The following is a 25,713-nucleotide window of genomic DNA, read 5'->3' on the forward strand; positions in this document are numbered from 1 at the left end:
TTTTAGCACTCTTCTTCTTCGCTAATAACCTCTCCAAAGCCCTATTCATTCTGTCCTCACAATTACTAATATCTGGTAGTCGCTTCGTTCCTTCACCCGTTCTTATCATGTCTTCTCTTGCATTTCCTCCATTAGTCTTGTCTATGCTCCTGACTTTAGACCCTTCCAGCTGTTTCCCTAATTCTTCGTCCGCAGTATTTTTTATCTGCCTCACGTTTTGATTTCCTCTTTGGTTTATTCTGGTCAGCTGTTTCGTACTTGAAGTGGGCGTCAGATATCGACATTGTACATCTCTCGTTTCATTGATATTGAAGTTTTGTGTCGTTTGCATTTTTTCATTCTTCCTAGCGTGCTGCCTTGACGTACGCATATTTTCACGTTCATTGAACCTCCGTTTCACTGCGCCTTGATTCACCTGGCTTTGCTCGATTTCGGTCCAAAACTCTGGTTTGTCACAATTCTTTTCACAGTATTCGAGAACGTACACTTTATCATTGATTTTCAATTTATCATCGATCATGATCGCAAAATGTCCTTTACTTCTCGCTGTTTTCAGATATGGTAACAATAATTTTCTTCTTCTTCTTACTTCGTAACTAAGGTCATTTACAAAGCGCAATTTTGTTCCCCTCGCATTTTTCACTCTGTTCATAATCATTTCTTTTGTCCTTAAATTTTGAAATTTCAGCAAGATTGGCCGAAATTTTCCCTTCCCCACTCTATAAACTTCTTCTATATGGCCATCTATATCTACTTCGAAAAGCTCCCAACACACTCTCCGGACTGCAGTGTAAGTTTCCTCTCCATACTCTCTTTCGTCCTCATTTATACCGAAAATTAACAAATTCTTCTTCCTCTGGCTAGCTTCTAAATCACTAATCTTCTTTTCCAACTGGCTATTTAACTGTTGTAGCTCTTCAATTCTTTTGTTGTTATTCTCCATGTTTGTCTTCAAATTTGTGATTGTCTGACTGAAATCCTGTAGCTGTAGTTTTATTTCCTGATTAATTTTTATGAATCCTAACTTCATTTCTTCTTTAATTAACTCTCTCAACTCTTCGTTCTTCACACTCTTTGGCCCCGGATTCACTTCAATTCCTCCCATTATTAATATCATCACTATGACTGCTCCAATCGCCCATTTTAGTTCTTTCTTCTCCCCACTCTCCCATTTTCTCTCTTCTTTAACTCTTCTTATGCTAAACATTCCAATTCTTGATCTATACACATATAAATCCACACCCATTTTACTTTCGTCTACTGCTGTTCCTGTTGCCCGACGACTCTTTTTACTTTAGCTTAGAGCATCGCTCTCTCTATGTTGATTCTGCAATTCCTCGCACGACAGTACGTCCACTCGGCTTGAAATCTAGTTGCTGACTGGCTCAACCTAATATGAGCAAATGCTGGGTAACTTTCGGTGCTGGACCCCGGACTCATTTCACCAGCATTATCATCTTCACCTCATTCAGACGCTAAATAACCTGAGATGTTGATAAAGGGTCGTAAAATAACCTACTAAAATAAAAAATAAAAATACAGTAGAGACGCAGACATTGAAACACAGTAATTATTTGACAACATACAGACAGTGCACTGTTGTCGACGAATCACTGTGGACAATTAAGGCTGGTTCACAATAAAACGGGAACGGAAACGACAATGAGAACAAGAACGGAAATATTGTTAAAATAAATGTATTTAAATATAAGCATTCACAATTAACTACATATATTTTAACATTATTTTGGTTCTCGTTCTCGTTATTGTTTCCGTTTCCGGTTTATTGTGAACCAGCCTTTACGCGGCAATCAATAAAGCACTCCATAATTAAATGCATTGCTGACTCTGGGCGTTATGATGGATGAAAGTTGAGATTAAAAGAACAATCAAAACAAGGAGCTGCCTTATCGTCTACTTCGCACGTGCATAAGATTTTGACAGATGTCACGAGAACGCTACAATACTCATGATCGGCACGGAGGTTATAGAAAGTGTTGATAGACTTCTTTGTGCTCGCTAAACTCGAATTTCGCCGCCTGTCAACGATAACATAGGGAAGATAATTCAATTTTCTGTTCTCTACGTGGTGATACTTTTGCAATGTGTAGAGTACATTGTATTTTAGAACAGCTTAGCCTAAAAAAAATTATGGATTTTGAATTGGTTTTATCAAATATGACTAACGAAAAAAGTGCCGGAAATGTATTGTTTAAGCAGTGGGTAGACGGACACGCAATTTTAATAACTTATGCTGTCTCAGTATTTTTAAGTGTAATAGAACATCAATAATATTAAATTGCTTGACAAAAAATAAGTTCTTATTCAATTTTAACAGTGGAAATTTTGTTATTTCAGTGCTCATATTCTAGTTGTTAAGTGCAAACGTGTATGCATATTTTGCCGTTTTTAGTGTATATGAATCTGCCCCCTAATAAATGAGTGTTGGATATGTAACTAAATAAATGGATGAATAAATAATTAAATATTATTTATTACGTAGATAGGAAAGTTCTCTTTTTACGTCCACTGTTTCATGTTGGTTATGAATTGAAAGTTCTATGAACTGCAGTACCGCCTCTATAAGGTAGAATTTCTCGGGCATTCCTAATATGACAAAACAGTTTACAGTTTCGAGTTTTCATTTGAAGTTGAAACAGCAACAAACTGTATACTGTAGTATAAACGGGAGTATGGAAGGGGGATTGAGGAAAGACAAAAATAACATACAATACCGACCGAACCGGGGAAATGAAACGGAACGAAAATGGATAGATGGAAACCAACACCCATCCATCCCACCCACGGCAAAGCAACTGATGTTTTACCCGTTCGGACCTCGCGGGTCGAACGAATCCCTTAATGGCTGATTCAATTAGACGGGACGGCGCGGCGGCCGCTGCTGACGAACCGTCCGTCCGTCCGTCCGATAAAGTCTCTTGGGTATCGGAAAGCGAGTGAGAGCCGCGGGCGAGGGTTACAACCAAGAGCTCGCAGAGACAGAGCTTGTTATATTTCCCAGTCACTCAACCCATTACCGCGGGCACCGCACGCCGGATCTGGTTCCACGGCTGACAGAGAGGGAGTTGCTTCTATGATGTTATTGCTTCTTTGTTTTCCTCTTCTTCAAACAAGGGGATGAACTACCCTTTTCCGTCTCCGCTTGTTGTGTCTTACAACTAAACCAATCATGACATCACTGAGTACTGGTGTATTGGCACTTACTGCTATTGGCTGTCAGTCACTCTACGACGCGGAAGAGTTATTGGTGTGCCCATGTCGGCATATTAAGTTCTGGGAAATCCGAAGTGTTCTAAACACGTTCCAAATAGAATTTTACACCTACCTCAGTTCCAGATTTATGTTTTCCGCCCTGGCCTGCGAATTTGAAGGAAAGAGGAGATTATCTTCTCAGACATGTATTGGGTGCGCCCCTTGTCTTCGGTTTCTCCTCTGTCGTGTTAAGCGATAGCTCTACGCCATGCTGACCACATAACCCAGCCGAGAAGACACGTTTGCGAAATTTAAAGAAAACAGCCCATTTGCAAAGCGACTCCGCTGGTTTTGTAAACCCGTTTGCGAAAGCCTGCAACAGGATTTTCTTTCTCAATATTGAGCGGCTCAGGGGTGTACACGGACTGGTATGCCACTGCCGAAGGTCGGAATGTGTAATATCGGCTCTTTCTTCTTACACTCTCTCCACAATAACTTTTAGTCTGATATTTAACGACGCTGTATCAACTACTACGTTATTTATCATTGACGGAATTGATTACGACGAAATAACTGTCCGGTGTGATTATCTGATATTCTCCTTAGAGTCAGAAAAAGCTAGGAAAAATCCCAACCAGATAATCAGCCTACGCGGGAATGAAACCCATGCCCAAACAAGCTGAAGATCAGCAGGCAGACGTACTACCGCCAAAGCAAGATCGGTGACATCACTTTATTAAGACTGACATGCACTGTAGACCTTCGTCAACTTTCCTGTTTAGCGCAGTTCTAAGAGTTTGTGAAGCAAATTTTGTGTCAGAGTAGGATGATTAGCCTATTTGAAATTCACTTCACTTTACTCACGAATTAATTTACATTCGAAAAAATTTAACAACACTTAGTTGTACAAAAAGAAAAGTAGGCCTACATCACCAATGTTTAAACTACTGTATTCAGTTTCTAAATTTGTAATTTTCAATAATTACACAAACAGTTATTTATTAAGATATTATTCTATTTTCAAGTTCATGTTGACTATGCACCGGTTCAGTCGTCTCTCAGGGAAAATATGACCTCTTCCTTAATTCTTTTTTCAGAGATCCGCAGAAGATGCTCCTTTTTCTATTAAAAGCTTTCTTTGCCATTGCTATCCTCCTTTTAACTTCCTGGCTGCAGCTGATGTTATTGCTTATAGTACATCCCAAATATTTGAAGCTGTCCACTTGCTCTACTGTCTCATTTAGAATTCGCGAGTTTATCTTCTTTATTTTCTTGCGACAACCATGGTCTTCGTCTTGTTTGCATTTATCTTCATCCCATTCTGCCCACAGCTGTCATTTAGTTCCTTAGTAAAGTCTCCTCGTCTGCTAACAACGCCATATCATCAGCAAATCTTATGCACTTTATTCTTCTTCCTCCTACTTTTACCCCTCCCATGTTCTGAAAACAGTTCTTCACCAGATCTTCCAAGAAGATGTTGAACAGGGTATTCCTGTCGTATTCCTCTCCCTATTTCACTTCCTTCAGACATTTCTTCTGCTTGGAGAAGAAGAAAGAGGATAAGGAGAAAGAGAAAGTAGAAAGAAGAAGAAAACGGAAGAGGAGAAGAAAGAAGAAACCCAAGAAAAGGGCGAACAAGAAAGAAAAAGAAAAGGAAGGGTAAGAAAAAAGTTGGCCTATGTACATGATAGGCCTATAGCCTAGATCATATATACCCAGATTGCTTTGATGGTAACAACTTTTGTCAGATTTACTATGCTGCCATCTAGTTGTTACATAAGGAGTCACGTCATAACTCCCATTTTAATTGAATTAGCGACTGTACTGCCATCTGGTGTTCGTTTACGGCGGACGGGTGGCGATCCTGGCAGTTGTTCTCTTCAAAGTGCTACCGATTTTAACATAGGAATACGCTATCTGTTATATATGTGATCTGGGCCTATAGTTAACACTTCGACGGCATCGTCACAGTGAATATGTCTGAGAAAACGATATGAAACTGTCTCGGAAATCTCGAGGTCCTCATCTCAAAATCAGAATCATCTGATTGCAGTAGTGCTGCTTTTGTCATACATTCTTCATCATGTCTATCGAAATTCAATCTGTGGGACTGATCCGATTGGCATCCATAATTGAAGCAAAGTTCGATAATGCCATCAGCTGCGCCGATTGTCCCGCTGTGAGATGTCCATCCCAGAAGCACTGGACACTGAATAACTTATTGCGAAGGGAAATGTCTTCTGCCGGATAATTGCATTTTGAATGAGGGACATGGGATTAGATTCAAGTCATTGTTACCGAAGCTATAAACCATGCATATCAATCTGTGATGCGGGACCCGTTTTTGAAGGAGGAGACAATGTTAGATATTATATTGTAGTCTATTACTTGGTAGGCTTATTAGATGTTTTGTTCAAGAAGTTTTCTATTAGCAAGTCTTAACGTTGTCATTTGTTAATTTCTATTAAATTTATATACTTTTCAATGGCTCTGTCATCGGAAAAAAGAGGCGGAACTGGACAGAAGTACACGCTACAAAACTTACGGGAAGAACTATGATGCCAACTCATTACTTCTGTAGGCTACTTCAGTGTGATGAACATAATTTAATTCTTATTTCAATGTGTCCTGGTCCGATGCCCTCTAGTAGTAATAGGCATATATAGACTAATGAACTCATCTTGACAAACGCAAAAACAACAACATAGAGAATGTTGACAAGTTTTTTTGTTTGAATTTCTACATTTGAACGTTTTCAGGAAAAGGGAATAACTCAAATATATCGTGTATGTCTGTAGCTCATTCTTTCTCCGCTGCTCATGAACTTGTCAGTCAACAGCAATCTGAAATATAATTACTGCAATGTTTTAGTGAACGTGCACATTCTCATCGTCATACATTTAAGGATTATGCTCTTTATCTCGCCCTTTTCACAAGCAGGGATGCTCCCGGGTTATGTGGTTAGCTTGGCTCAAGATAATACAAGATGATAGATACGCAATAGAAACCTATGGAGGAAATATAGGCCTACATTTCCACCTCTCTATCGGGAATCAAACTCGGGTCCGCTGAATTTACAGCTCCGTCCGCTAGTCCCTAAGCCACACAGAACAAATGTAATTAATAAGATATGGAAGTATCATTCAATTCATAAATAGCCAACACCACAGTATTCAATGCTACTGTATCTTTGTTCGTCCTGTTATCAGTTTTGAGTTATAGCTATAAAGCAGCATTAGACAAACAAGTGGCAGGATCCCCTATCTACACATACTGCCTGTGTGGTATAAAAGTACACAACACAAATATAAGATGAGAGACGTACACAGGCGAGTGGGTCCCAATGCGAAATACAGTAAATCCACACATAATCTCTTCGGAGAACCAAACGGGAGTGCTTTGAATTTGTAACTAGCAACGTTACCACTTGAACAACAATAAAGACATAGCACCTGGATGTTTAGGGTAAGGTTACTAGATTTGTTCACAATTTTCGGGGACAGATATCGACATATAAAAAAAAAATAACATTTCTGTTAGATTGCCATTCACTTCTAATATATTGTTTTTACAAAATTCAAATAATTAAAATACTGGTACTCATTCTATTACAGACTAAACTACTGTTGTTTTTCTTCAGAAGAGTGAATTTTTTAAGCAAGTCTTCTCTAGATCCCAATTTTCAGAACATTTCTGACAGGTTATGTTGAAATTGGCACGAACAGTTTCTAAAGTCATTTTGGATTTTTGCGATGTCCGTTCACATCTTGTACATTGAAGAAACTCTCTTCACTGAAGCATTACTTCCAGGACACAGATAGTTCAGCTTCTAGAGTTGTGCATAAGAAATCATTTTGTCAGGAAAAGAAATTTAAAATTCCACTCAATTTTGAGCAAACAGTATCATTTTTCTCTTGTCACATGGCCTATGTCTTCGAGCAAGAAACTTAATCAAATAAATTATCTTCATCCATATGATGAAGGATCGGTGGAGCGGAGAAAAATTCTCTCTGGCACCGGGATTCGAACCCGGGTTTTCAGCTCTACGTGCTGACGCTCTATCCATTAAGCCACACCGGATTCCAATACCGATGCCGAATTGAATCCTCTCAGTTTAAGCTCCACCTCTTAGTTTCCCTTTAGTGGCTACCCTCATGCACTGTGGCACAATGTCCAACAGATCATGTGCAGAGGTGCACTCATTACGAGTGACTAAGTGGTCGCGATCCGACGGAATGAGCCCCGTCTTAAATCACTAAGTGAATATATATACGCTCCACTGATCCTTCATCCTGCATGGAAATATCATATGTACTTCGGAACATCGCTATAGTATCTTCATCCAGGTCAAGTCCATTTATGTATGAAAAAAACAATAGACTGGCTGTCTCTTCGAACTTTCCTCTTTCTAGAGGGGGTCTCAGCAATTTAAGTACGTTTCATAGATATCTTATCTTGTGAACGAATAAGCGAAGCACTGGGATATTCAACAGCATTTTCATAAAATTCATGAGAAACACTGATAATTCTGTTGTGAAATAAGAGCCGCTTCTTCTAAAGATGCCCAAAACTTTCTTAATCGTTGGTGGAATGAATTTATCTTCTTTCCTGGAGTTCAGTTTTTTACTAACTTCGGTAACAACGGAAGACTCGACTGTAGTTACGGCCTTACCTTCACTTTTCGTTATAACATCATGAAAAAGCGGCAAAATGCATTAACAGAATTTATCACAGCAGTATGCTGAGTTCATTAAACCTATTAATAATTTACTTACTTACTTACTTACTTACAAATGGCTTTTAAGGGACCCACAGGTTCATTGCCGCCCTCACATAAGCCCGCCATCGGTCCCTATCCTGTGCAAGATAAATCCAGTCTCTATCATCATATCACACCTCTCTCAAATCCAATTAACAACGAAAATCCGGGGGTATTTGGGAAAACATATAAAACCGAGGGCATTCCGGGGACGAATTTTGTTCGGGAACAGAAAGCAAAATTCGAAGACTGTCCCTAGGAAACGGGGATGTCTGGTAACCTTAATTTAAAGTTATTACAAAGAATAGGTCTACAATTTTTAATAACTGTGACAGCACTTTGCAAGAAGGGTACACATTTTCAAAAAATATTTGGAATTTTTATATTTTGCAACAGTTTCAATTATTGTGAATTTAATTTATTTAATCGTACTTAATGTTTGTGGTTCCCGATGGAATAAACTTACTACGAAAAATGACATAGAAATCAAAACGTTATTTGAAATCGTGCTATGATAATCTGGTGACTAAATTACTATTTGAATTTAGCAGCTCTTATTATAGACTATAGGAAGTTTTCTTAGAATCTGAAAGGTGCGCCTGCAAGATATTAATTTTCAATAGGCTAAGCTCTCTTCAAAATGTATTCCTACAAGAAAGACAGGCAATTACGAAACTAGTGACGCGACTCGATGCCAATTGCAGGTAGTTCCGAGAAGCACTTGGATACAGTGACGGAACCCAATCACATGCAGAGCTGCCTTTCAACCTGACGAGATCGTGTATTCAACATAATTCAAATGGCCAACATGTTTCTAAGAAAGAAAACTACTTATCATTACGATAACTTCTCTCTCATTTAGTCAACTATGCTTAAGTCTTGCCCAAATAAAGTATTGACCTATGACTTAAAACGTTACCGTGAGGGACGATACCATCCCTTAAACATAGCAGCCCATGTAGCCCTGGTGAAATGAGTTGCATGCCAAGTGTTGACCTATGTAAGTAGCCTTTGTACCTGGACATGGGTCAGGTAACGAGAGGCGAGTAAGCTTACAGTATACAGAACTTTGACAGCGCTCGAAATGTCTCGAGTGCCCTTAACATCCGTTCCGTGGTATCTTTTTTTAATTGGTTATTTTACGACACTTTATCAACTGCTACGTTTATTTAGCATCTGAATGAGACGAAGGTGATAATGTCAGCGAAATGAGTCCAGGGTCGAACACCGAAAGTTATCCAGCAATTGCTCTTAATGGGTTGAGGGAAAACTCCGGAAAAAAAAACTCAACCAGGTAATTTGTCCAAACCAGAATTTGAACTTGGGCCCACTCGTTTCACAGTCAGGCATGTTAACCCTTTGAAGGACAAATTAATTTTTTTGTTTTTCATATCATGGATCATACCAAAGCTTCAATCAATTTTTTCAACATTTTAACTCTGCACACAATTTCAAAACACAGATGGCACCTCTATGTATACTCAAGAGGTGGTTCCTTGGTGGAATATCTATGCCATAAAATTTAGAAAGAAAGAAAACGGTGGTTCTTCTGAATAACCACTATGCTGCAAAGGGTTAACCGTTACTCCACAGCGGTGGACTCCATTGTATAAACAATGTAACATTTAATACAATATTATTACGAAATTATTGCACCATTTCAAGAATGTAACGTTAAAAATCCGAATAAGATATAGTAGCCTACCGAAATAAATTATATTAAACCCTTAAGTAGTATGGATCGTCTACTAGACCGCTCCGTATTTTCCCCCTTCTCTATTTATCTTATTTTCAAGCCAATTTCTCCGTTGCTTTGCCTACCTCTCAGTTCGGACGAGATCTGCAACACGAGAAGGTCACGCGGGGGCTCACTTTTTCCTCAATTGATATTCAGTTCAGTTTGTTTGCAGCGGTCTCACAGTAGTACTATATAGTAGTTGCTTGCGTGTATTTCAAATACATGTTTTTATTATTTCTTTTAATTTTTTCGGATTGTTGTGTGGTATAACTGTCATCTCTATGTGAGGCCTAAACAAGGCGGAAAAGCAGGACAAAGTGGTTTCCACGTTTGAAGAGAAAAACCAAATATCCATGCTCTCGATGTGGAGTTCCTATTTGCTTGGAGTGTTCCAGGAAAATTTGTGTGAGGTTTAGCACGAAGATTGAGTGGTCCTATGAAGGAGTGCAATGTTATAAAAAGTGTTGTCCTCTTTAATTAAAAAAAAAAAACTGGAAAGTCAAAAGTATGTCTTTTTTATACAGCGAACATTTTCCACTCCAGGAAATTCAGCAATAATTGAACAAAATATTTCACTGACATGTTGAAATGTAATAAATATTAGCATTATATTCTGAATTCTTATTATTTTGACAATATGAAAATATGATAATCGTTTAATACGTTAAAAAAAAATTAAAACGTTGGGAAAAACAGCAACTCATTACCGCATTTTTTTTTTTTTGTTATTTCTATTGTTTGTAACTGCTTTAGACTATTTAAATTTTCCAGACGACTTAAATTTACATATTTTTTTTTTTTTTACTGGCATGCTCCATTGCTTTTCAATGCAATACTACATGCTACAATTTCCAATTTACAGTATTGTTTGCCTCTTAGAATATTATTTTTAGTGTATACTAGTATACTATTATTTGAAGTATAATATAGATTTACAATTTATCAAAATCTACTGATTTTATGAATAATAAAAAGTTCTTGAAGTGTTTATTTAAAAGTTCCTCGTTCGTCACTGGCCAGTTTCCTCTGGTTTTTTGAATGTCCTTTTTCAGAACTTGTCTGTTTCTCGAGGTGATGCTACAGATGTTGTACATAATAAATTTTTATTTTATAAATATATTAAATAAACAGGTCTCATATACTCCTCCATAGTAGTTACGTGACAATAACTGTCCATAGTACTCAAGGGTTAACTATGGATCATTTCAATGATTTTACAGTGCTCGCATATCAAGGCTAACTACTGTGATAAGTGGGGAAGTTGGAAGAGAAAAATCTTGCGATTTCGGGTTCTTGTAAGGATCTCGACTCTGGTGGAGTCTTTTAGCACTTAAGCATATATATGGCATAACGTACTAGAGCACGAATGACAGTTTCCTCAGACATACAGCTGTGATGAGCTTTTGTAGTCTGCAATGAGCGCCACTTCTCACAACCATTCGAATTTTATCCGGTCAACACACCGACAAAGATGATGATGATGATGATTATGATTATTATTATTATTATTATTATTATTATTATTATTATTATTATTATTATTATTATTATTGAACAATTGTGAATCTCATGCCTTAGCTAACAATCCTTGTAAGATTAGGCCTACAAAGGATGACAAGAGTTATCTCGTCTTTTCTTTAGATATTAAAGTCTAACTTGTTCCTCATCCTGTTAAACTACTTTATATAGTTCCTCAATTTTTCATTCACGCATAGATTTAGATTAGAAACAAAATAAAGTCTAGGACATGCTGAACATTTCTTTTAGGCGTTTTCTTGTTTCAGCAGTAGCAATTGGGAACTGAGTGGGAACTCGGCCAATTGCGATTCTTCTCGCGGAAAATGAGGCTATAACATACAAAATTATATTATGAAGGATTATAGGATTAGGATAGAAGAGAATCTTGGCACTTGGTATTGGCACTGGAGAGCATTCACTTGGAGAGACTTTGGAATTCACGAAAAACCCAAGTCAGGATAGCCGGCCCCTGGGATCGAATCCCGGACTTCCCGAATACAAGTGTTATTGATCGAGTTAAGCTATTGGCATATTATCAAACCAGAATTACTACTGCTACTGTATGGCTTCTATTACTGTGTTTTCTTTCTTGGAAGTTTCCCTTGTTATAAGTTTATTCTTAGTTATTCTCAACATGACCTGTGATGACCAAACTTGGCACGCGGTGCGGAGCGGAGCGTCCCTGAATAAGAGAGCATCAGACAAAATTTCTTTGTTTCTGCTGCTACATACGAGCCGAAAGAACTTCTTGAACAATAGGCCTAATATTTTATTTTTTATTATGTAAATAAAGAGTCTCGAAACTTCGTTGATGACGAAAATGATTATTTTTTGCTCTAATGCTTTATTCTTTTAATACGTTGTACGCTATCACTATCACTATCACTATCACTATCACTATGAGCAACGAAATTCATCATATATTTTAAAAATAACATCATATATAGAGGTTAGAGAAATATATTTGGATGTTATAAAAGTGATATGAAGTTACATTGGACATGGACAATATAATTTACACATATACTAATATCTATGTTGAAATTGAGAAATTGCTATAATCTTATACGTTCCAAAAATAAAATAAAGTAAAAAGTAAGTAAAAAACGCCATCAGCTATTTAAGCCGTAGAATATTTAAACAAAAATGTTAAAGTTCCGACCAATTTGTGATACAATAATTACATTAAACTGAAGACGAGAAAGAACAAGTAGCTAAAATTTCATACCTGGGAGTTTAAGACTGTATAAGTTCTAATGTATGGCTGCGAAACATGGACCTAAAGAAGGAAAGATACAGGACCTGAAATAAAGTTTTTACTGAGAGTAGTGGGTTACAAATTAATATGTTTTAGAGAAATCAATGTATTACAAGGTAAAATATTTCCAATTTAAAGACAAACTTAGGGAACAAAAACTTAAATCGATGACTTCTAGAAAAATCTTGAAGCGCTGCAGTATTATTTAAATGTTTTTTTTATTTTCTTCAACTACAAACAAACGAGTCTTTCCGACTCCACCTGCACTGCGAAATGACAAGTTCCTTTCAATGTGCACACTTACACCTTCCGCCATTTCTTCTTCGTCCTGTCCTATGACCAGTTTGATCAAATTTCCCTCCTTTCGCGTATATGATACCTAAGAGGTTACGTTCATTTTCGGCTTTCCCCCATCAAAATTTTGTAGAGCTCCTTCAATGGAGCAACGTAACCAGAGTGAGACAAGTGGCCAACAGGCTTGGAGCTCGCATATTCAGTTTCTTTCAGCCCCGAACCTTTTGCGAGGACGCGTTTTGTGTACCTTTTAAATTTCTCCTCCCACGTCTCCTCTTTCAATCAATTCAATTAGGCACATGACGTGCCTCTCTGACCTTGTGGTTAGCACGATGAAGGAACACTGCGTAGACATCATAGAATAAGTACAAAACACGACACAAATATCTATAGCCTGTTGGAATGGAGATAATCTCCACCTACGCCGGAAATCGAACAACGAACCACTTGATTAGAAAGTGCACACGCTATCCACTGGATTATAGTAAGGTAACAGACCATCTCTGAACAGTCATAATAAAATAAAAATGACGAAATAAAGGACGGTCAAGACGAGTGAAGACATTGTTAAAGAAATCGGAACGTTACATTTTCCAACAGCGGTATCTAGATATAGATGACGATTACTTTTATGTTATGATATTAATGACATTTACTAACTACTCGTACAAACACAGCGCGCACATGACTTTTTCTGGGATTAGGCCTACCATTATTTATTTTAGGAAGCTTAGGAATAGGCCTATTGTGCTTAGTTTATTCATGTTTCACTCTAGCAGTTATTATAACAAATTAAATATTCTATACTTAATTTAGTAACCACATATTTCTTGTAAATAATAAATTAAATATCGGAGCAAAGCGATAGTAATATTTAAAATATTGCAACTAATGTGGGCGAATAAATTTCCGTAAACGAAAAATAGTAGTGAATAACTGCAGACAGATTTAGGAGTCCAAGCTCTCTGCTACTCCATCCCAAACTTAAAACTCCCTCTTTTTCCTCACAAACACCAATACAAACGTATGCTATCTGCAACCAAACCTAACGTTTTCGTCTTTTTTTTCCCTCTGCACATGTCGTTCAGAAGATGAGGAATAACAGGATGCTTAGGGGTTGACTTGTGAAGGGGGTCAACATGAAATTCAAGACGATTGAGCAACAGCTCCCTGGTGACAAGGGTAGCAGCTGGACACTTGGGTTTGACCACACCGGATGTTTCAGTTAGCTCAAGTTAGGTTAAACTTATTTAGAGCTGCAGGAATGGTTTTCGGAGTGTGAAAAATAACCTACTTTACAGAATCACGATGTTCGAGACGAACTGCTATGAAGAAACTGTCGCTTAAAACGTTTCTAACCAGACCTGCTAATTTTGTTTTGTTCTAAAGACTGGTTAAAGAATATATTCCTATTAATAGAAATGACTTTGCATTCTGAAAATGAGCAATCCACTTCAAGATGTAATTAGAACTGCTTTACTCATCCACTCCAAAAAATTGTCCATGTATTATTGTTATAGCTCCTCTTCCAGTCTCTTAGTTTATCTAATCAGTAACCACTAACACTTCAGATTGTTTTTTGAAAAATAACCCCTTTAAATGAACGAACGAGGGAAGTAAAAACATAAGGCGTGAACATTAAAAATTATCTTACTCTTAGAAGCAATAATTATTTTGAAAAATTACAATTTTTCTTTGAAATTTTGAAAGTTACTCGCTATTTAGGCCTATATTACAAGTTCTAGTTGTTTCTTCGGATTACTGTAATCTTCTGGGTATTTGTTTTACCTTATTGTGGAATGACACAATGAGACTTTCGTAATATCACATAGGACTTCCATTTCAGACGGTGAAGATCATTGTTTTGAAAATACACTAAAATGCTTACTTATCAGACATTCGAACACAAGACCGATGTCGAACCACATCTCAAAGCAATGCACACAATCTTTGAAATTTATAATTTATTTTTACATTATATTAGTATAATGTTTGTTTTTATTGTGGTTCTGGATTGACGGGCACACTCATCTGAAATTTTCAAGAATCTTTTATTCCGAAATATTCCCATTGGATATAAATTTATGGGGTTGTATGACCGTTTATGCATGTTTCAACTAATCTCACTCAAGAATCGTGCGCTGCAATAAAATTACTTGATACTATCAATTGCTGTTTTTCTTGGGAAGAAAAAATGCCGTAGCTTCCCGTTGCTTTCCGCACACCACTCTCTCACTCGCATCTTAAAAGATCCCACAAGGCCCCAGCGTGGGGGATTTCGTGAAGAACTGTTTTCAGAACATGGGAGAGGTAGAAGTAGGAGGAAGAAGAATAAAGTGTCTAAGATTTGTTGAAGGTATGGCGTTGTTAGCAGAAAAGGAGACGATACTAAGTGATATGCTACTGAGCTAAATGAGAGCTGTGAGCAGTATGGAATGAAGGTAAATGCAAACAAGACGAAGACCATGGTTATCGTAAGAAAAAAAAAAAGAAGGTAAACTTGCGAATTCTTGAGATGTACTATAAGCAGTAACATGAGCTGCAGCCAGGAAGTCAAAAGGAGGATAGCAATGGCAAAGGAAGCTTTTAATAGAAAAAGGAGCATCTTCTCCGGACCTCTGGAAAAAGAACTAAGAAAGAGACTAGTGAAGTGCTTTGTGTGGAGTGTGGATTGTATGGGGCAGAAACATAGACATTACGACGAAGTGAAGAGAAACGAATAGAAGTAGCCTATTTGAAATGTGGATATGGAGAAGAATGGAATGTGTGACTTGGACAGAGAGAGTAAGAAATGAAGCTGTGTTGGAAAGAGTGGGTGAAGAAAGAATGATCAGAAAGAGGAAAAGGAATTGGTTGTGCCACTGCCTGATAAGAAACTGCCTATTGAAGGATGCACTGGAAGGAATGGTGAACTGGAAAAGAGTTCGGAGTATAAGAAGATATCAGATGGTAGACGACATAAAGATACGTGGATCCTATGCGGAGACTAAGAGGAAGGCAGAAAATAGAAAAGATTGGAGAATGCTGGGTTTGCAGTGAAAGACCTACCCATGGGCAGAACACTTATGCATGCATGCATGCATGTATGTATGTATGTATGTATGTATGTATGTATGTATGTATGTATGTATGCATGTATGTGTGTGTGCTATCAATTTAGAAAAAGCGTTGTTTTCGAAGTGTCTTTTTAAGAATAACACGTTAATAAAGTCTACATCCACACCACGGATAAATACGTAATATTATGTACAATTAATGATCAACAATAAACATTCAAGTGCCTCTCATGGCGAAATATCGTGCAGTAGGCACGAATTCAAACTACGAACATCACAAAACTTGGCTAGAGAATTAAAGAATGCAGTATTTTAATTAAACTAATTTTTCTTATGAATGCGAGCTGTTGCCTCAAAAGAACAGTTTGTTAGTGTCCCGTCTCAACACGTCTTCTTTGAAAACTTTGTGCGGTTTTTGCGGGAAGAAGACTGTTCCCCCATCCTGCGTTTCAAATGAAACTCTCAGTTTATATTACACAATTCTTTTCGTGTAAAAACTCTGAGCGGATTAATTAAGTTGTTAAAAAGGGCGGTTCACCATTACTTGTCTCCGACGACATGAAATATTACGGGCCGTGCGATATACCTCCACATGGAGCAGGCTCGTCGTATATCCACAACTGTAACGCCTTTTTTACTGTAGAAATGACTAATTTAATTTAATTTTGAACAACGTTGTTATTTATGGGAGAAGGACATGAATATTGAAGAGGGTAGCATAAATTATTTTTTGTGTTGCCAAGTATAACTATAAAACTGGTAACTTGTTATCACTTGCAGCCCTCTTCACTGTGGACTTCTTTCTGGAATTTTACCAAATTAATTTAATTTTTCTATTGAAATACGGGATATGCAGTCTATCATCTGTATGAATTTTAGTTATTCATATTTATAACGTACTATTTGTAATCAAAGTCACAAGTACAGAAAAGATGATTTCTTATTATTTTTAAAAGAAACAGCGTAATGTTAGCTATTTATGTGTATGTATAGAAACGACGATAAAATAATATAATACTTAGTACTGGCTGTCTCATTGTCTCTGGTCTGGTCGTTTGCCGTTACCATGATTGTTATTAAATTCGAGGTTCTAGATTTAAAACCTACCGATTGAGGTCGATTTAAAGACACTGAAAATTCTTATCATTCCTCGGAAGGGAGAAAAAGTATGACAGATTTATGGTCTATAAATGCAATTACTATTCAATTTTAAATTTTGACTAAATTTTGACATATATAAAATAGAGCTAATAACTTGGAGGCGAGGAGTGCCTACTGGAAGAAAGGACAATTAAATTAAGAATGTCGTTATATTTTAATGCACGATTAATTTCTTGATTCCTATTTCCCACAATTTTAACGACTGATTTAAGTAGATAATATTTTGTAACATGATATAGGCCTACAGCTACGCTTTGACATACCACACGATTTTAAAAAGATTTCAAAGTCTCTATCTTTATACACTCCGACTATTTTGTACCAGAAGTAAGTGGCGTTATTACTTATATTTAGTCATTTTTTCTGAAGATAAGTTTATGTAATAATTATTAATATATTCATATGAATTTACTCATCAGTTCATTCATACATACAAACCTAAATTCCAGTCCCGTTCTTGGATTTTAACGCTCACCAACAGCGTGTGACCTTCGATCCCTTTGTGGTAATTTAACGCCGTTTGGAAGAGGTAATAAACAGCAGTTCCTTTAATTTTTTTAGGGTCATTTTATTGCCCAGTCCATAATAAGGCCATGTTTGTGCCGCAGAAACGTGTCGCATTTGTCATACTTTGGACATGATCTCAGTTTAGAATTAAGTTAAGGTTGGAATGAAAGTACTTACGACATTCGAAGAAATGATTAGATTCGCCTCAAACAAATAAAATCAAGTGTGACATGTATGGTGCTTGATTTTTGTCACTGCTCGTTAAAGAAAGGTTCTAACACTCTAAGAAATGGCTTCATGATTTGAAACATACGAATGCAGAAAGAACATTGCTTCATGTAGGGTAACTAGTCACTGTTAAAATACGGGTTGTCCATGGTGAATCTGGAGAAACCCTTCAAAGAAAAATCTTTTAAAAAAGAAAGTAATCTATAGCAATGTTTCTCAACTTTTTTTATGGTTAGGGCACTCTTTTCCTCACATTAGTTTAGTGCGGCCTCCGGCCTGTAGTGTAGAATAGAATATAGAAAATAATAATGTGAAATTTTATATCAGTTAAAAATATATGTTTTTAGTTAATGCAAAACAGTCGCCTGTTTAAATTTTATATAACAACTTTAAAATAATAATAATAATAATAATAATAATAATAATAATAATAATAATAATAATAATAATTTATTAAAGGTAAAGGTAAAGGTATCCCTGTAACATGCCATGAAGGCACTTGGGGTGCATGGAGGTAGAGCCCCATGCTTTCCATGACCTCGGCAGTAGAATGAGGTGGTGTAGTCGGCACCACGCTCTGGCCGCCTTTTACCCCCGGGAAAGACCCGGTACTCAATTTTATAGGAGGCTGAGTGAACCTCGGGGCCGTTCTGAAAGTTTGGCAACGAGAAAAAATCCTGTCACCACCAGGGATCGAATCCCGGACCTTCCATTCCGTAGCCAGCTGCTCTACCATTGGTAATATTATTAATTTTATATTATTATTTATTATTGTTAATATTATCAATATTACTATATTATTAATAATAATATATTGTTATTATTATTATTTTGTTCGCGGCCCCACATTAACTGCTCTTCGGACCCTCCGGTTAAGTAGGCCTATATACAGGAAAATGAAAATAAGATAGCTTTAGAATGTTAGAAATGTTATGCAATTTTACTTCGTTCTAATCTAACCAATTTGAACTGCAGAAAACGAACGGTTTTTGAAGCAATGATCAGAATAAAAAGTATGCCGATCTAGAATACTGTGATCAAAATTTAGTTTGTATATTCTTCAGTTATTGTTATTACTATCATAAGATTATTAGACCAATAAAATAAAGTACTTCGTGGATATAAACATGATGGTTCAAATTATATTGAACACGAGATATTAAGCTTGATTGACAGTTACAGTGACGGATGACAAGTTATATGTTCGCTCTTGGACGTAAAAATAAAGGAACCACAAAAATCCGATATCTCAATGTTATTAAACCACAAGTAACAAATGCTTTGAAGTTCTTCGAATTAAAAATTCCATTTGTCCTACAGATTTCTGAAAACTGTAGGCCTATGTGTTCCAAACTAGCTCTTCTACTCCATCAATCCGTATTATTCGACATAACTGCCATAATACACCTAGTAATTCAACATCTTCATAGTGTTTAAAGTATTATTATGTATGTTATCGAAGAATAGTTAATTTATATTTATTATAATGAACCACCACTTCATCAGTAATTTATTATAGTTATTAAAGTGTACCTTTTTAGCCCATGGTGTCCTTATTAGTATGATAATTATTGTGAGCCAACACAAGAGTTTTTAATTGGTTATTTTACGACGATTTTTCAACTGCTATGGTTATCTAGAGCCTGAATGAGATGAAGGTGAGTGCCAGCGAAATGAGTACAGGGTCTAGCGCCGAATGCTACCCAGCCAGCATTTGCTCTTATTGGTTTGAGGGAAAACCTCAACTAGGTAACTTGTCCCAACCAGGATTTGAACCTGGGTCCGCTCGTTCCACAGTCAGACATCCTAACCGTTACTCAACAGCGATGGACTTAAAAAGTTTTACGCTATAACGAGACAAGACAAGAAGCACACAGGACAAAAAAAACATATCTAGTACTGATGGAAAGGAGATGAATCTTATCACTGCCAGAAACCGAATCCAGAACCAGTCAATTTGTACCCAGAAACAAAGGCATCTGACTCATATACTGCAAACAATAATTTTATCAGATATAGAGCCAATGAAATTTTACAACATGAATCCGAATTGAGCTGCTATTATTTGCTAGTTACTTTAAATTGCATATATTTTATAATAAAGTAACATTTAGCATCCCATTACATTAATCGGCTTACATACAACATGAACTATCTAGGTATTAAAATATATGATGATGATGATGATGATGATGATGATGATGATGATGATGATGATGATGATGATGATGGTGATGATCCCTACTTACTGCGCTGAGTTGCGAGTCTGTTGTTGACTTTCGCAATGTGAAAATCCCAAGTCGTCTTTCCATTCCTCTAGCTGACTTTGATTCATCTTTGAACGTAGCCTTACCTGGAGAATGTACCCTCGGGCGTAGTCCTCATGTGTCCAGCCGAAGCCGTGCAGGACCTGTAGGACCTCCTCGCGCTGCAATACGGAGAACAACCTGTCCAGCAGGATCTTGAGGCGTATGGGTAACGCCTGGCAGCCGTACAGGACGAGACTGGCAATGTCGAATGCCACATTGGGCTGCACAGGCTCCACAGGACTCTGCCCGAACAAGTGACGGAACCCCAGCTTGTCCAGAGCTGCAACACAAAACGCGACGTGTCACAAGACCCTCTCTCTACCTGCCCCACCATAAACTGGCTTGTTTGCGAACCATGAAACTTGTCGGCGATTCCAGAATAGCTGAAACGAGTATACAAAAGGTTCTTTAGAGGAGAATTTGTATAACTCGACTTCTTGTACTTGTCTCTTATGCAAAAATAATACACGAGTACTAAAATATTTAAAAACATGAAATGCGACCACTGTTATAAACAACAAACGATAGAGAATTTATCGAAAAAAGAGTGATGCTTATAAACATGAAATTAAAATTGTACAGACCAAATTCGAAGACATATAACATTTTGAAACACCTAAATAGTGATAATAAAAGAAGCTGCAAAAATTCCAGTAAATATTAAGAAACAATTTCCTTAAAGTGATATAAAATTTATGGAAAGATACAAATAATGTTACTAACAGTGAAGAAGATGATAAAATCACTTGTACAAAATTAAAATACACCTTAAATTATTTTTAAAATGGCAAGAGTTCAGGCGAGGATAATATAAATTTAGAATTATGTGTATAAATATGCACCACCTGCCCATCAGAATTTAAATTCCGATTACTAAACTTACATAATTTATATGAAACAAGTGATAACTCTATGAAAGGAGAAAAACAATAATCATACATATATTCAAAGAGGACAATGAGAGAGATCCAAAAAATATATAACTTAGGTATTAGTCTGCCTATGCCTTAATACTTGTAATAAAATCTATTTTAAAATTCTTTATAGGAGACAATAATAGGCCTACTTCTCTGAAACACGGAATGGATTCAGAAAAGAACGCTTCTGATGCAACTTTTAACAGAAACTGTTAATAGAAAAAAGACGTGAGTTTAATTGAGAAATTCTTGTTTTATTTTTAGATTATTAAATATCATTCGACAGTGTACAAACAAAGAAACTGTTTGACATCCTAAAATTAAGAAATATAGGTAGACTACCAATTGAAATAAAATGTAATTCAAAATTCTTTGAATTTGCTTATATGAAAAAGGAGTACGTCAAGTTTGAAGTGCGTTACCATCATCTGCAATATATATTTGAATTAAATAATTAAGAAATGGGAAAAAGTAGTCACTGGAATTAAACCGAACTCATGACATAAAACAATATCTTTTGCAGATGAACAAATATGAAGTTATATTAAACTAGTTATTTATTTATTTATTTATTTATTTATTTATTTATTTATTTATTTATTTATTTATTTATAAGAGCTTCCTCAAATTAGAGGCTGCCATTAGACAAAGGATACAAAACAATACAAGAATAAATAGATGATGAGAGCTAAAAGAGTAAGCAATTAGCAATATATGAACTGAATAATCGAATAGAAGTTATGGAATGGAAATTTGAATCGAGAAATAAAAGAAAAATGATTTTAAGGGACAAGACCCAATAATGAGTAATAATAATGAACAATACAATATTTTTGGACGAACGAATTCATTTAAGTATCTAGGTTGCTTACTATCTTATATAAATGAAAAATATATAGGTAACATTACAATATTTGAATATTTTTGAGATAACAGTAATTATTAATAGCTATTTAAACACAGAAAATCTTCAAAGAGTACTCAAATAAATATTTGTAACATTTTAGCCTTCCTAATGTGAATATTTGGCAGAAAAATCTGGAAACTAAAAGCCAAAGACGAAGCAAGAATTAGAGCATTTGAAGTAAAATCTTTGGAAAAAAAAAAAAAAAAAAAAAAAACTGCACTAGCCTATATACGTGATAAAATTGTAAGAGAAATTATCAAAATCTAAATTCCAGTTCATTCTACTGTAAGCATAATTCAGAAATACAAAAAGTAAATGATTTGCATATTCCAACGGATGTCATGAAAACGTCTCCAAGAAAAATGAAATATTATCAACTTAGAAGGATAAGACGAGAAACCGGAACAGATCAACCAGTCGTCCAAAACCATGTAGGATAGTGATGAATAATGATGATGATGATGATGATGATGATGATGATGATGATAGGAACAAAAGTAAGAGATAATAGACGTAATGAATAAACATAAATATTTGTAATTAAAGTCTTCAATCAATACAAGTGTTTAGGATTGCAATGTAAAGAAATACGTGACCTGTACGTTGAGAAGCAAAAACTTTCAGGTACGAAAAGCAATTAATATTCTGTACTATGGAGTAACCACATTAATATAAATGTGAGGTTAAATCTTGTCATACAATAATGGCAATGTACTGTATAAGAGCCAAGTGAAAATAATAATATAAGTCGGCTTGGAGTACAAATTCCGTCGGTAGCTGAAATTGTATGAGTGCGTTAAACGTATGGAAACCATTAACAATATCAAACTGGGTAGCCTGTGAGAAAAGACGAAAAGCAAGACCTATAAATTCGGAGGAGGGTGTGAACGAAGGTAATAAGATGTACGAAACAATATTTTTATGAAACGACCTTGAAGAAGAAAATTTGGAACCAGAAAACGATAGGCCTTACGATTCGTATATTATGTAAAGAGAATAACACGTTTAAGAAAGGTTTGAATAAATGATTACGCGTTACCTAAATTAGTAACACCAAGTAGAAAAGATAGTCGCTACTCGCCAACCGAAGCAGTAATATCTTCGGTAATCCATAAGTTAGAGAGTAGAATCTTTGTTCTACACAGAAAAAGGTGGAAGAAATAAGTAAATCTTGAAATGGGACCTAAAGTACCAATATATTTTGGGAATAGGAAGAACATTAAATTCCTATGGGTTTCCTTGCATTCTTCAAATAAATTCTGTAGTACAAACTGGAATCATCAGACCACCTCAGTGACGTTGAAAAACGTCTTCACTTGAAAATACTGTACACTATTTTTCTAATAGTACCAATATATTCTGGGAAGAGGAAGAACATTAAATTCCTGTGGGTTTTCTTAAATTCTTCAAATAAATTCTGTAGTACAAACTGGAATCATCAGACCACGTCAGTGACGTTGAAAAACGTCTTCACTTGAAAATACTGTACATTATTTTTCTAATAGTACCAATATATACTGGGAATAGAAAGAACATTACGAGTAAATTCCTGTGAGTTTCCTTAAATTCTTCAAATAAATTCTGTAGTGCAAACTGGAATTATCAGGCCACCTCAATTACTTGAAAAACGTCTTCACTTCAAAATACTTTACATTACGAGTATATGTTCTCCTCGTAGGCCTACCTGTAGCAGGATTTACTTGGGATGGCTCATCTCGTATGAGGATATCAGCTCAATGAGTTTATTCCCTTCCGAAGGAAGTTATGCAAGTGTTTTTATTGACTAAATAAGCGTCCGCACTTGGAGGGATTTGAACCCGCGAGTCTTGTATCTAGTGATTAGCAACCACTTCTCCCTTGAGGACGTAGTACGACTGTACAAACATTAAATAATGCTTCATGAATAACTAACCAGTTTGTAATTCGAAGCCACGTGAACATCAAGTGTAGGTTTAAACTTCATTGCAATCCTCGAACAGCCGAATTCAAAAAGGTGGAGTAGTCAAACAACGTCATATGGAGTATTGTTATCAATTATATATTATGCAGCTTATTTGGAATTCAGTGTCAGAGACCGATGGACTTGTTTGATATCATTTTGACGTGCACACAAGCGAATTCTTACACCATCAAACAAGGGGAGTGGGGAAGGTAGAAACGATGGCAGTCACTGTATACGCCTTCAAGTTGTCAAATTTGATTCAATTAGTCGGTTATTTTTTTGACATCCCGTTTCCCGCATTTTTATCGTATTTACGTGTCGGATCACGATATAGGCCAATAATTATCCTCCTGTATAGAGTAGCATGCATCCTACAGTTTTAACCAGTTTAACTGAAAAGTTAAAAACAATTACCGGGGGAGGGGAAATTTTGTAGCGTTTAGATGGAAGTGAAAGGGTTATAGTAGCGGGGTCTGCATTAAAATTAGTCTCTCTCATTTTCCTGTCTGTCTTTCTCTCCCTCTTGTCCGCTATCTCTCTCCCTCTCTGGACATTGGGGTACGTGATGGAGATCTGTCTAACTGGCCCTTTAGTTTACGAAATGACTGACACCCCCATCCTCCCTTCGCGGCGTACCAACATGAAAATGACAATAATTGGGGATAATACCGGCCAAGACAAGACAGCCCCGCTCCTAATTATTTAGTTACGGGTTAGTCAGTCTGTGGAACATGCAAGTGCATGGGTGGGATATAGGCAAGGGAAAGTTGACTATTATGCGATTGTCGGGGCGAGAGGAGGGAGGGAAAGTGGACATTAAGGGGGCGGTGGACGAGTGAAGTGTAACAGAAATCCTCCCCCTTTTCCAACTTATTATTATTGAAAAGCAAGTGAACTCGAAGCAAACAAAATTGTGTTTTTACAGATCGGTGCGGTACTAGACTCTACCTTCCTTTTGTGCAGGAAGAGTCGTTTAAGCTGTCACTCAGCGAAGCGAGGGAAGTACAGGTACCCAGGGAGAAGTGTAAGCTAATAAAAATTAAAAGATTTCTACAAACGGACCTTTGAATAGCAAATGATACGGAATGTACTTGAAGTAGAAGTAGTGTCAACTCTAATGTCGCCCTCGGTGGTATACTGGTTACTGTGCTAGCCATTCGATCAGAGGTTCATGGCTTCAACACAACATAGGGCGATGGAATTTAATGGGGGATGAAATCCTTAGCGTGATTTCCTCTGGAAGGCAAGTAAAACAGCTGGTTCCGTGTCGTAGATTTACAGCACATATTACGACTCTGTGACTTAATAATCCTCCAGTTAAAAGCATCGCTAAATGAACTATTACTATTAATAGGTCTACTACTACTACTACTACTACTACTACTACTACTACTACTACTACTACTATATTACTATTAGGCTATTACTTATATTACTACTACTATTGGGATATTACTGTTAGGCTACTACTACTACCACCGCCACTACATTACTACTATTATTATTAGGCTACTACTATTACTACTCCTGTTAGGTTAGTATACTATGTACTAATATTAGGTTAATACTACAACTTGCTTACTTACAAATGCCTTTAAGGAACCCGCAGGTTCACATAAGCCCGCCATCGGTCCCTATCCTGAGCAAGATTAATCCAGTCTCTGTCATCATATCCCACCTCTCTCAAATCCATTTTAATATTATCCTCCCATCTACGTCTCGGCCTCCCCAAATGTCTTTTTCCCTCCGGCCTCCCAACTAACACTCTATATGCATTTCTGGATTCGCCTATATGTGCTACATGCCCTGACCATCTCAAACGTCTGGATTTAATGTTCCTAATTATGTCAGGTGAAGAATACAAGGCGTGCAGTTCTGCGTTGTGTAACTTTCTCCATTCTCCTGT

At 36.6% G+C, this 25,713-nt stretch overlaps 1 protein-coding gene across 6 annotated transcripts in view; it reads right to left on the bottom strand.

The window, feature by feature from the left end:
• The window catches only part of LOC138709175 (zinc finger protein basonuclin-2-like), an 893,892-nt gene that overhangs the window by 33,179 nt on the left and 835,000 nt on the right, over window positions 1-25,713 (bottom strand). For all 6 annotated transcript variants that reach the window (XM_069839735.1, XM_069839738.1, XM_069839734.1 and 3 more), the window contains one exon: window positions 20,086-20,321. In XM_069839735.1, the coding sequence (XP_069695836.1) occupies window positions 20,086-20,321 (236 nt within the window). The remainder of the gene's footprint in view (window positions 1-20,085; window positions 20,322-25,713) is intronic.

This window comes from Periplaneta americana, chromosome 11, assembly GCF_040183065.1.
Source record: "Periplaneta americana isolate PAMFEO1 chromosome 11, P.americana_PAMFEO1_priV1, whole genome shotgun sequence".
Classification (NCBI taxonomy): Eukaryota; Metazoa; Arthropoda; class Insecta; order Blattodea; family Blattidae; genus Periplaneta; species Periplaneta americana.